The following is a 14,181-nucleotide window of genomic DNA, read 5'->3' on the forward strand; positions in this document are numbered from 1 at the left end:
CAAACTCATACAAGAATCAGGTCTGGGATCATCTCAGATGAAGTTTCTTTGGAGATCCCTCCAACTGAATTGCTGATCTCAGAACCCCAACCACGAAGAGACTGTCAGCCAGTGGACTCTGAATAGGTTTCATTGTGATTGGAACTGCGAGACTGGCAGCAATCCAGAACTGTTGAACTATCGAAACTGCATGAGCAGGACCCTCAGAGCATGCCGCCCGTTGGGGATCTGGGATGGGTGGGAGGTTGGGTGGGGCTTTTTCCTTTGTAACTCTCCTAAACCTACATACAGGGAGAAATGATAATATTAGTGTGGAAACAATGGTATTACCTACTCTCACCCTGTAGCCCTTGACCCTTTGTACCCTAATCAACTAAGTAAGATTATTAAAAAATAATTTTTAAAAAAAGACGAAAAAAAAATTTAATCCACTATCACATTGTTCCAAGGTAAGAGAGGAACCCATGCACTATATCTTCTAGATTTTATATTAGCATGTAAAATGGTTGGTTACAAACATGTAAATGTGTTGTGGTGAGGAAGATTGTGAAACAAAAACCTATGCATGATACAGTTGATCATAGACATTAATGTATAATTTGCAGTTTTGTAATATTTATCTTTGATACATGGGATTAAAATCTGATCCTCTGATAAATAAACTATGTTTTACAATAAAAAAAAAAAGTTGATAGTAATGTGCCAACTTTCCTTTACTGAATGGAACGGCCAAAATGTTTTACATTAATGTCCCCAGCTAGAAGGAAATAAGTGAGACTAGAAGTGGAAGTTGTGATGGAGGGGTTGGTCATTTAAAGTCTCAGGCAATATTCAATGTCTCAAAATGCTGAAGCAAATTATGCATATCACAACAAAAGACAAAGCTACCAAACTCTCTGAAAGCAATGATTTCAAATAAATATTCTGTAGTTCTCCATTTTAAGCAAAGAATGAAACAGTAATTCTGGATTAATGTCTTACATTTATACATATTAAGAGACTTATTACTTTTACTAAAGACTATAGTCCTTCCATCTCAATTTTATACTTGAGAAGTAACTTGATTAAAGTCATATACTTGGGGGCCCAGTGGCGTGGCCTAGCGGCTAAAGTCCTCGCCTTGAACACGCCAGGAACCCATATGGGCACCAGTTCTAATTCCGGCAGCTCCACTTCCCATCCAGCTCCCTGCTTGTGGACTGGGAAAGTAGTCGAGGACAGCCCAACCTTGGGACTCTGCACCCGTGTGGGATACCCGGAAGAAGTTCCTGGATCCTGGCTTCGGATCGGCATAGCATGGGCCGTTGCGCTCACTTGGGGAGTAAATCATTGGAGGGAAGATCTTTCTCTCTGTCTCTCCTCCTCTCTGTATATCTGACTTTCCAATAAATAAATAAATCTTAAAAAAAAAGTCATATACTTGGTATTTAAATCCAATACTGTCTGGCTTCACCATTTATATCTTAGTGGTATGGTAGTCTAGAAACTGCACAGGAGTCTTCTATTAAAAAGCACTTACTTTAATCTCTAAAAAATGTACAGCCTTTTATTAGCAATCAACTATATTCTAAAATATTAATCCTAAGAGGGAGAAACGTAACAAAGAATATACTTACTCATGCCTGAGCATTCTTTATCACCGTCCCATACATTAGAAACAGCATGTCCGGTCAGTAAAAGATTAATTAAACTTTGACTATTAACAAAAATTAAAAGTCAATTAAAACATGAACAAAACTAGCTTTCAAATCAATTAATTGCTATCTTAAAGATAAAGCAAGGACGTTTTAAAATTATTTTTTATTATTCTCCTTGATACATTCTTACAAGTAAAGGGATTTCTTCACCCACCCGCCTTTCTGTCTTGTTATTTCCCACCCCCACAACATCGGTCCTCATATTACTATAGCATATTACAGAATATTATTATAGTATATTGCAACATATCATTAAATTATGTTGCTTAAAAAACAAAATTAGGGAAAACCTGATTTAGCCCACTAGATGTACCAAGCTTTGCTAAATGTATTATTAAATGTCACACATTTACTGTTCCATCTATTAATATAAATTTATCAAGTTTACTCAAGATACTGTAGGTAAATGGATTAAGAAATATTATACAGACTTCAATATTCATGCAAAATCTTTAAAATATATATATTAAAACTGTTTCGCTTATATGGAATAGATCAGTCTTAACCTCTGAGGTAAAAAGTTCTAAAAAGAAGAGTCGTAACATGGCTTAACTGTCATCCTTTCATCGACTTTTTGTAAAATATAGCTATAAAAAGCTTCAGAGGGAGGGCAGATTCAAAGAGGCAACTTATTTTCTTGTAAACAGAGAATAGACAAGAATATACTTATTTATAGTAAGTCAAAAAGTAAACTACATCTTTTAAAAAAAACTTTATAAGCAAAATTTAAGGCAAAATTGAGTTGTCATCTTAAAATATTTGCCACAAATGACATCCGTTCATAAAGCTCAATTACAAGCTAACACTACACAAAGCCTGAGTGCACTACTGCCGCAGCCAGGTTTAGCTGAAGTTTCTAAATACTAGCCCAGGGAGGAGGAAACCGACGTCAGCTAATTACCTGCCATGTCCGTACACAGGATCTATTAAAGGTTCACTTGCATCTTCAATTTCATTTTTTATGTTTTCAATGCCCTAAAGAAAGCAAGAATGTATCAGATTTTAAAAAGAAAAATAAAAGTTATGGTAGCATTTTAAACAAGACCAGTTTGTAACATAAATTAATTCCTCAAAGAACATGTTTTTTTTTCTCTCATGGGCTCCATTTAAAGAACACAACTAAACTGCTTGATACTGGACCTAACAAAAGTTAATCATCATTTAACTTTTGGCTAAATAGACATGATGGTTATTCAAGAAGCTTATGAAAAATGAAATTAAAATGTTTATTTTGGAGTAAAAATTGTTGATCTCTATGTGTCTAAGGAATCAACAAAACAGCTGGAAAATGCATATTATGAAAAGACTATGCAATGATTTTTAAAGATTTTGCACATCCATATAAATCTACCTTTTAATTCCATTTTATAATGAACCTTATAAATTCACATACAAAAGATAAAGAAAAAAATAGGCAGTTTTTTCTGATTAAGCTTTCTCTCAAGTATTGGTAAGTTGGGGGCCAGTTTTTTGGTGCAGGTTAAGCCACCACATACAATGCTGGCATCACATTTGACTGCCTCTCAAGTTCTAGCTATTCCACTTCCAGCTCAGCTCCTTGTTAATACACCTTGGAAAGCCAGCAGAAAAATGGCACAATTGTTGGGCATTGCCAACTCAGGTGAAAACCCTGAATGAAAATCCAGGTTCTTGGCTTTCGTCTGGTCTAGCCTGGATTATCCTCGGTAGTCCGGCCATTGTGGCTGCTTGGGGAGTGAATCGTTGGAGGGAAGATCTTCCTCTCTATCTCTCCTCTTCTCTGTATATTTGACTTTCCAATAAAAATAAATAAATATTTTTTAAATGGTAATTTGAATATCTACTGAAGGGCCCAGTTCTGTGGCCTAGTGGCTAAAGTCCTCGCCTTAAATGTGCTGGAATCCCATATTGGCACCCAGTTCTAGTCCTGGCAGCCCCACTTCCCATCCAGCTCCCTGCTTGTGGCCTGGGAAAGCAGTTGAAGAGGGTCCAAAACCTTGGAACCCTGCACCCACGTGGGTGACCTGGACGAAGTTCCTGGCTCCTGGCTCGGGATCAGGATCGGCACAGCACCAGCCATTGTGGTCACTTGGGGAGTGAATCATCAAATGGAAGATCTTCCTCTCTGTCTCTCGCCTTCTCTGTATATCTGACTTTGCAATAAAAAATACATCAATTTTTAAATATATATACTATATATATTAAATATATATATATAGACAAAATATAATTAGGAAAGCAGAAATCTTCTTTTTATTTATTTGAAAACCAGCATCCAGATACTTTTAAATTCTTCAAAAGGGAACTCAAACACAAAAAGTTCTAGATACTGAATGCGCTGAAGTACTTAACCTCACCCCTTCAAAAAAATGACACAGAAAAAAAATGTATTGCATTCACTTAACCTCAACCACTGGTTCTTTTTCATATGGAAAACTTCAGCACATCCATCAACCCTTATTCATATCAAATGGTCACTGAATTGCAACCAATAAAACTACATACTTTCCTTTATTTATCTAACTTGCAAGACAGAGAGGTATACTCAGGCAAAGAGTTATCATTGGCTGGTTCACACCTTATTGCCCACTGGGCTGGGGCCGGAACTGGCCCATTAATGCAGCTCTCCTACGGCGGCAGACGCCGTATCATGTGGCTGACTATGTACTAGCAAGAAACTTGAACTAAAAGTAGAGGCAAGACTTACGGCCCAGCACTTTCATATGGGATATAAGCATTTCCAAGTATCACCTTAATCACTATTCCAAACACCCACACCCAAACAGGATGTTTTATTTCAAGATTTAGAAATAGTAAACATAAAATTACTCATCAAAGCTTGAAAAACCAAACTTAGAGGAAGAAGTATCTTCTTAAACAAACCTTTGTAAGTAACACAGAATACAGAAAAAGCAATACTCCAAATTTGTTTCCCCACATTGAATACTGGTCCAAGACAGCATCTTTTAATTCTGATAAACTTCTGAATGATCTTTTTCTGAGAGAAAAAAATAATTACGCATTAGTATCATCATGAATTGATCCTATTCAAAAATAGAAACAAATTTTAATCGCCTTACACTTTAACATCTGCACAGCACAACAGATCTGTGTAAGTGTCTCAAATACAAATTCAGCTATTATACACACAATTACTACTGACAATTACCACTACATATATAGCATACCACTAAGACAGAATGCCTACTTGGCAAGGACTGCTTTCATTCCTAACATGAACTGTCTGGCATCAAAACATTTGTTAATAACGTAATTATTTTGATTATTTGATAATAGCTCTCTTACAAGTTTTTAAGAACAAACAAATTTAGTTTCTGAGTTTGGAAATCATCTAAAAATATATTATAGATTTTAATATATATTTTAAATATATCTAAAAGCTAAATAAAAGGCAAGCATTTCCAGCTTCTGAAAGAAATCAATTACAACTTTAAACCAAACACCTTCCATAATTTTATCAACAGTCATCCTTACCTTTTATTTTGTAACAAAGTTAAATGTTCTAATAAAAGTATGGGCACTTTTAAAGAAAATTACAGAAAGAAAACTTGGCAGATGAGAAATAACACTATCTCACATTTACCTCGCAGAACTTCGTTCAGAACACAACAACATTAAACTTTTTTCATTGCATCACTGAAAACACTCTGAACATTTTTTAATAAAGCATCTTTCAATATTTTAGGATATAGAACAACTAAAGTATGTATTTACAAGTTACTCTTTACTCTTTTTGACTAAAAAGCAAATAAATCCTCAAGCAATGGATTTAAAATTCATGTTTAAGTAGTGCAGTCTACAGAAATCTAAGACCTTTTCCATAGCATGGAGACTTAAAATGGCAATGTGTGCACAAGGTAAGTATTTTAAATGTTCCAATGTTACTTACTGAATTAATGCATGAAATCGCTCAAAGCCAAGCTCTTCGACAGCCAAGGCAGCTATACATAAAAGACACTTTTCAGCACTACACATGGCAAATAAATGACACAAGATACACACAGCAGGCTGTAAATATTTTCAAGCAATCAAACTTTCCCTATTCCCTTACTCTCTTAAAATTGTTTATTTTCAATTTTACTATAACACAAACTTATATTTCAACACTTTAGTTACCATTATTGTAAGTAAAAATAGATATAATATTGAGAATGCAGAGGGGCAATTAAATATCAAGCACTTCTTTTCAGATTCTAGGACAAATTATAAAACAGGTGAAATTATTGACAATCAAGTGCTTCACACATCAATACAATGTGTCCTGCACCTTTAAATAATCTTTAAATGTACAGATATAAATGAAATTATGATAGCTCTGTCATCTTCCTTTATAATATAAAATCCTTAGATGTAATGCTTACTTATTTAAAATATTTTATAAAAAGGCATAGCACTTTGAAATTACACAGGTTCAACAATAGCTTTAAGTTTGTTTCCTCATTTATTCTTTTAACCATTCCAAAGTTTTAGTAATTTAAATTACATTTACTCACAGTACAGATGTACATACAGAAAAATCAAAGGAAGCATCTGAATCAGAGGTGAAGGTTACCTTCACTGGGCCAAACCTTTACTGTTTTAAAGGTCTGACTCTTTTTAATGCTCATAACACTTTTACCTCCATTTTACGGAAGAATTTTAGGCACAAAGAAAAATTCTGTCACAGGCACATAGCAAAAAACATAAAGGCCTGAGATTTGAACCCAGTTATTCAGGGTTCCAGGGAGATGAAGCTATAATGATAACCTCAAAATATTTTAATCCATGAACAATTTCACATATATTTTACACTTAGAACAAATATATACTCTCACAAGTCACTTAGGAAAACTTTCAATTATAAATTCAAAATTTTAAGTTTTTACTTTCAATTTGAAATGTTACATGATGTCAGATATTTCAAAACCTAGTTTTAGTTTTCAAATCACTTCTAAAAATCTCTTGGCTTTCATGGGAAACAAACTGAAATTGAACCCGAGTACTCACTACAGCAAACAACTGTGCATTACCAACAAGCAAAAACAACACACATTACACAAGCCAATGAAATTAATGCTTGTACAGAATGTAATATAATGAAGGGGGAAACACTTCACATTTAAAATTTCAGGATAAAATAAAAATTCTACGGAACCCTTTCCCAACTGTGCTAAATGTTCTGCAGTGCTTGATTATCCTAACAACACTAATTATACTATAAAAGTAAACACAGACAGAAATTTAGAGAAAAGAGGCAAGCAAAATAAAAAGCTTAGCAGGCAGGGATGGTGGAAAATAAAACACAAGAACAGAACATTGCTGGGAATAAAGGAAAGAGGAGGTAAATAGATTGTTACATGGAATAAGAATTTTAATGTGAGTTCTGTTTGTCATATGTAAAGTAAATTCTAAAACCTTCAGGTCAAAAAAACACTTCAAATGTACACAATATTACAAATAATTTTAAAAGTTTATTTCATGTCAATTTTTAAAATGAAGCACAAGCTAAATTGGGAAGTTACTAAAACGTGTCTTTTGGAGGCAAATTGAAAATAATATGCCCATATAAATTAGTTACTTAAGCACAAAAGCTAACTCATTAAAAGGCCATTTCTTAACCTATCACTACAGATGTAAGAGCATATTCTATCACAAGCATACCGCATAACAAAGGTACTAATGACAAAGTTAAAAAAAAAAAAGGCTCACTGTATTTCCATATAGTAACAAACAGGTTGGCTCTAAGTTCATATTCTTGAAAACACCTTTTGTTATTTTATCAAAAAAATAATAAATTATTCATTTCTCAATATGTTGGTATCTTGATCAAAACTGCTAAACATATTTACATGTAACCAGAAAAAGCTAGGAAATGCTTTAAAAGCAATCATAAACGACATTTGACCATCATTCTTGTGAATATTATCCATTAGTTGTCTTTGTCCTTACCAGCTCTAGCAATGTTAATTTTTTTATGAAAAGATATATATAAAAGTCACAAAAAGGAAATAAATTTATTTGTTTAAATTTCTAAAATTACTTCTCGCAAATGCACTACTATTCGAATTTTTCCAGGTGTAAGGCATTTACAAAGGAAGAAAAGAGAAGACACTGACAGCACAGGGATTTCCCAGCTAAGCAGGCGGAAATGTTTTACAGATAATCTTATATGGAAAGCAACACATTTATAACAATGAAAGAAATTTATAAACAATTTATAAACCAGATGCCTGGTTTCTTTGAAAACTAGTAACCTCCTCAGTTAAGTACTTGGGACTACCAATTATCAAAAACCAGCTATTAACAATATTATCCCTGAAAACCAGATCAGAAAAGCAATTCTTATCTACTTTAATACCACCAGAATTTTCCATTTTTCTGCTCACTCCAGCAAATTTTTAGGTCAATCACATTAGACTGTCAAAAATCAAAGACCAAGAATAGATGAGCATAATTTCTATAAATAATGAGAATAGTTATTATTTCACAAAGAGAAAAATTCAATCAAGGCATGATGAACTTAGGGCTTAAAAGCTCCCTTAAAATAATCCATGTTACAACAATGTCCTAAAAATTCATAAAGAAGACAAATATCATGTAATGGAAAATGTTATCCATCAATGCTCTTAGAAGCAACTAGTTATTTAAGAAATTTTCTGACATAAAAAATTCCCTTCCTTTCTAACAAGGCATCTGAAACAGAGGACACTTAAAAGAAATACAAAGAAAAAGGGATTTAAGAAGAAAGTTCACCTTGTTGCAAAATTTTTTTTTAAATTCATGGTTTATTCATAGTATACGTTTTTCATAAACTTTCCAAAGACCATACATATGTTCTTTAGACTTTCTAAATAAGCATTCCACACTCAAAAGACATTGTTATCAGGGAGAGGCTCACTGTAACTTAAAAAATTGTTTTGAGAGATGTATTTTTTGCAAAATTATCTTTCAGTAATTGAAATAACTGAAAAAATTTTAAAATATTAAAGTTCATGAATTAACCTTAAGCTACAAAGACTAGGAAAGTTAGAAATCTGTTTTTCAAAATTTAAGTTTTTTTAAAACAAAAGTAGAAGAAATGATTTCAGTAAATAAAAATGAATCTTACAAGAATGTTCCACTTGGCAACTAGATTCTGCAGGACTTCCAGAAATACTAGCAGGTTCTTCAGTCGTCTTTGCTCTTAACCATGAAACCAAGCAATACGATCCAGAGTTGTCACAGCAAGCACTTTCTAAAATATCACATAAAGTGTGACAAAGGAGTTCCTTCCGCTCTTCCTCTAAAAATAAAAATACGCATTACAACGGTTTTATCTGAAAAACAAAAAACCCTGTCACACAAACAATATCAATATAAGTTAATTTAATGATGGAAACCAAGCATTTTCAAATGTGAAAAACTATGTAAGCAACAGCTTTAAAATTATGTTTTAGAAAAACCTGTGGTTAAGGGTTAAAGCTACCTCTAAGCACTGTTATTTAAAAACAAAAATTCTGAAAAAGGCAGAATTAAACATCATGAAAAGAAATGCTGCTGGGAATAATCAGATAATTGATCATCCCTGTCTTAAAATGCTAATGCAGCATGTAAGTCATGAAGTTTCCTTCACTCAACCACCAACTACAACAACCTGCTAAGATCCTTTCAATTGGTGAATTAGTCCGCAGTAGACTAAGTAGATACGTTCCATAAGAACATCATAAACACATACACTACCACAATCTGTGACACCAGCAGGGCAATAATAACTAGACATTCACATTTTTTGGTGTTTGCTTTTAAGATTTATTTAATTTTATTGCAAAGCCAGATATACAGAGAGGAGGAGAGACAGAGAGGAAGATCTTCCATCCGATGATTCACTCCCCAAGTGAGTGCAACGGCCAGAGCTGCCCTGATTTGAAGCCAGGAGCCAGGAGCCTCTTCCGGGTCTGCCACATGGGTACAGGGTCCCAAAGCTTTGGGCCGTCCTTGACTGCTTTCCCGGGCCACAGGCAGGGAGCTGGAAGGGAAGCGGGGCTGCTGGGATAGAACCTGTGCCCACATGGGATCCCGGGCGTGCAAGGCGAGGACCTTAACCACTACACTATCACATTGGGCCCTAGTCATTCAGTTTTGAGGCTATATGAACAGTGAGAATTTTCAGAAAATAGTACAAGTATTCAGACCATTTTTTTTTCATATATTACCCACTTGCTGATTTCAAATTGATTACTTTCCAAAACTAGGACCACTTTCTGAAATTTTCACATAAAAGAGGTAATATGTGCAAACCTTTTACATAAAATGTTAAGAGGTTCTAGTCTTTCCTAATGGAATATAAATTCTCTAATGGCAGGAATTATGACAATGATAGAATCACCACCACAGCATTTGCAGGATTTATGACAATGCTCTGCAAAGTTGATGTAGTTCCACAAAAAAAAAAATTATAAAGTTTGTGGAAACTGTCATTAATAGTACCTACTGAATGTTTAAATACTTTTCATGATTACTATATTAATTTTTTTTTAAAAAAAAAAAGTAATACCTTGGGTCCAATGTGGTAGCATAGCAGCTAAATCCTCCCCTTGCATCTGCCAGGATCCCATTTGGGCAATGGTTCTAATGCCAGTGGCACCACTTCCCATCCAGTTCGCTACTTGTGGCCTGGGAAAGCAGTCGAGAATGGACCAAAGCCTTGGGATCCTGCACCCATGTGGGAGAGGAGACCCAGAAGAAACTCCAGGCTCCTGGTTTTGGATTGGCTCAGCTCCAGCTGTTGCAGCCGCTTGGGGAGTGAACCATTGGACAGAAGATCTTCCTCTCTGTCTCCCCTCCTCTCTGTATATTTAACTTTCCAATAAATTTTTTAAAGTATTTACCAAAAACAAGAGTAATACCTTAACTCTTAATTTCTAAATGAGTAGTAGATTCTAGCATTATGACTTAGAATGGAGGTTGTTATGTCCTCATATACAAAACTGGGATTGTAATATATCCTACTTCTTCCAGAGGGCACTGTGAGATTCACATGAAATTGTGTAAATAAAGGAAAGATCTTTGTAAACTGTCAAGTGGAATGCAAATGTTTGTTATTATCAAGTAGCACCATTCCTATTTCTGACTTAAGTCATGTTGCAAATACTGACAGTTTTATTTGCAATTCTATTCAGAATTAATTGCATTATGAAAGGCATTATTCCAAAAGAGGCAGTAATAGAATGAATTCTGAAATTTTCTCAAAATAATTAAGAATAAGTAACAAATTTGCTACTGTCGATGGTATGCTATCATTTAACATGTACCAGTGTTCACAAGAAGTCAAAGGCTTTTTCCCTTATACATATTATCCTTACATCCCTTTGCTAGGAAAATCTTCAAAATATGGAGTCACTACTTAAGAAACTTCCTGGAACACTTAAAAATAAGTCTCACAAAAAAAAAAAAAAATCCGCACTGATAACCTAACGGTTAAGATTCCTGTGTCACATATAAGAGTGCCTGAGGACACTCTAGGCTCCAGCCTCCCACTACTGCAGACCCTGGGAGGCAACAGTGATGGCAGGTAACAGTTCCTGCCCAACCTGGGAGACCTCAAGTGAGTTCTGGCTTCCCTGCCTTGTCCCCGACTGGGGTCATTGTGGGCATATGAGAAGTAGGAGGTCTTTCTGTGTCTGTCTCTGCCTCTTAAAATTAAACTGAGAATGGAGTAAATGCTTGACCATTTCATTTATTTATTTATTTATTTATATCATCATTCAAAAGACAGAGACACACAGAGATGTCCTAAAACCTGATTAACTCTCCAAATGCCTGCAACAGCTGGCAACAGCCAGGTTAAAGTCAGAAGTTAAAACCTTAATCCAGTTCTCTAATATAGATGACAAAAACATAACTAATTGAACCATCACCTGCTGTTTCAGGATGCAAAATAGCAAGAAGCTGTAATCAGGCATAGAGCTGTGACTGTAACCCAGGCACTCTGAAACAGTTTGTGGTAAATGCCTGCCCCATGGAGTCAAAGTTGTAAAAGATAGCCATCATACCTGGACAATCCCTCCAGGAAGACTTCTCAGAACAAAACAGGAGCTTCTTCAAAAGAAATGCCTTAATATAATTAAAGCAATGATATTAATAAATGCATTATAAATACTTTCTCATATTACTATTTTAAAACTGAGAAAAATTAAGTTGTTTTCTCTTATTCTTTGGCGTATGTATAACTCAAATGGGTTTTTCCATAATCAATAGCAGCTTCATACTCTTTACTAAGAACATAGTAACACAAACTTAATTCTAGATCTATAAAATGTTCCTACAACACATTTTCCGAGACACAGAAAAACAGATTCAAATAATGGGCACATACCTAGTAATTACAGAAACTTACTGCTTCATTCCCAAGGTGAAGACCATGTAAAAGAGCAACCAGTCTACACTTTTCTTAGATTACTTGAGATAAAAGAAATCTAGATAGAAAAGTGTTCTGCTACATTAGCTTTGGTCTATGACACAAGAATACTTTAAGCAGAACTTTTTTCTGTTTTAACTGAAAAATCTGTTAGACTAAGAAAAAAAATTGAACTAATTTCTAACTTTTCTCTTAAGCTAGTCAATTATGTTTCACTGGTTATCTGCTACTGTCAGTTGAGGGTAATACATTTGTTAATTTCTCAAAGTGTAACTTGCATCTAAAATGCATAATTGAAAACGCAGACTCTTAAGCAACACGTAAGAAGGCTGAATGTCTAGGACAGAGCCAACAAAATCAGATTTCTGTGATAACTCATAAATCTGACAGTGTTAAGTACATAGAGCAGGAGTACTGCTCTCAATCAAACAAATTATAATTCTATTGCTTTACTAAGGGTAACTAAGAATCCAGGCATTAAAAGGTTGCATTGCGGATTACATGAAAAAAACCACTGTAATATACTCAGCATATTACCTGGCACCTAATGAGCATTCCTTTCAAATCATTTTAACAAATAGTAATATACTACAATATTTTCATAGAAGTAAATCAAGAGCTTCCGATTTTCCCCCCAAATAACCATTACCCTAAGATGGAGTAATGCAAATACACTATAAAATTTTGGCAGTAAAGGACATGTATTACTTCACCATGATATAATCACCATAATCATTTTGAGATACAGTTCCTTTTTACATACTTATTTCTAATTGCACTGCAAGTGAGAAATACATGGGTATATGTTTTCCATTTGTTCATTTTTTCTACGAAATTAATAACAATCATTATTAATCTATTATTTCATATTAAGTTTCATTACTACACATTAGATTGTTGAAAATATCCCGTTACCATAAATAATTGAGCTTTTAAAATACAAATTTTTCCACTTTAAACATTTCTTTAGATAACAGTTGCAAAATATAGCATCAAAGAATATTATTATGGTTCTGACTAGAATATAAAATTTCTTCCAAAAAAATGAAAGCACAAATGTGTCCCACACAGTAGCATGTGATCACACCATCCCTAGATGTACCAGCAACAATTTTATGGTTAAAAATTAGAAAACAAAATAGTATCTAGTTGTAGTTTTGATTTTCTTAAATTTCTAGTGGGACTGAGTATCTTGACTCATTTCCTGTCCAGCATCATTCTATCTGTTTCAACGCATACTTACCTGCTTTTCACCACTGAGGTCTTAGTAATTACTTTTGTATCTATTTCATAACGCATTCATTGTATTAGACAAATTCCTTTATTGCTACTGTAAGTACTTTTCTGTATGATTAAATTTTAATTTTTTACATGGTTAAACATGATTTCAGGAATAGTTTGATATGTGACATAATGTAATTTACTTTTTTTCCCATCACACTGCCAACCAGTTAAACTGATTAGCATTAGGGAATTCCATCACTAATCTGAGTTCCTGCTTTATCATGATACAACAAATCTGTGATATATTGTTATATGTAATAAGATCTAGAACTATTATCTTGTTAATTCTTTAACCTCCTTCTAGCAATGGTATGTCATTACTTATCATTTAATCAGCTTAATATCTAGATTTGTTCATTTCTTTCACACTCTCAATGTGTTTAATTGACTTTATAAATGAAAATTCCTTCACTAAAAAAACTTACATGTCTTTTAAACTAAAGTATTACATCAAAGTTACACAAATACAGGTTTAGGATTTTGAACAAAACTATTCCCTGTTGCAATACACATCACTTGAAAATATAATAATTTGGAAATACACTGGATTTTAAGTGCACATGGTATATACCAGGCATTTAACAACATTAACTGACTTTGAATAATAGCAATTGGGTATTATTACTAACCAGTAATATCCATAGCAGTATCCATAACCACTATATCCATAGTCTGATTATATGTGCAAAAGACAAAACTGCAAGCTCAGATAAGATCCTACTGGCAATCAAAATTTGCCTCAATTACTTATGACAGCTGTAACTACTAACTTTTAAATTCTTTGTATTCCATGACTCTAAAATATGAATCCTTAAATTTAGAAAT

The 14,181-nt window shown here is 33.9% G+C and overlaps 1 protein-coding gene across 4 annotated transcripts in view; it reads right to left on the reverse strand.

The window, feature by feature from the left end:
* MINDY3 (MINDY lysine 48 deubiquitinase 3) overlaps nt 1-14,181 on the reverse strand; it is an 82,508-nt gene that overhangs the window by 53,674 nt on the left and 14,653 nt on the right. Inside the window, exons 3-8 of one of the 4 annotated variants that reach the window (XM_040968321.1) lie at nt 11,708-11,768; nt 8,785-8,958; nt 5,587-5,638; nt 4,560-4,674; nt 2,599-2,672; nt 1,617-1,696 (exon numbers count right to left, since the gene is read on the reverse strand). The exons of 1 other annotated variant lie outside the window; for it this stretch is intronic. In XM_040968321.1, the coding sequence (XP_040824255.1) occupies nt 1,617-1,696; nt 2,599-2,672; nt 4,560-4,674; nt 5,587-5,638; nt 8,785-8,958; nt 11,708-11,768 (556 nt within the window). Of the gene's footprint in view, nt 1-1,616; nt 1,697-2,598; nt 2,673-4,559; nt 4,675-5,586; nt 5,665-8,784; nt 8,959-11,707; nt 11,769-14,181 lie in introns of those variants that run through there. 2 more of the 4 variants (XM_040968322.1, XM_040968323.1) reach the window with 2 other exon arrangements.

The sequence above is a fragment of the Ochotona curzoniae genome, unplaced genomic scaffold, assembly GCF_017591425.1.
Source record: "Ochotona curzoniae isolate NIBS_2020 unplaced genomic scaffold, NIBS_Ocur_1.0 scaffold_4683, whole genome shotgun sequence".
NCBI classification, from domain to species: domain Eukaryota; kingdom Metazoa; phylum Chordata; class Mammalia; order Lagomorpha; family Ochotonidae; genus Ochotona; species Ochotona curzoniae.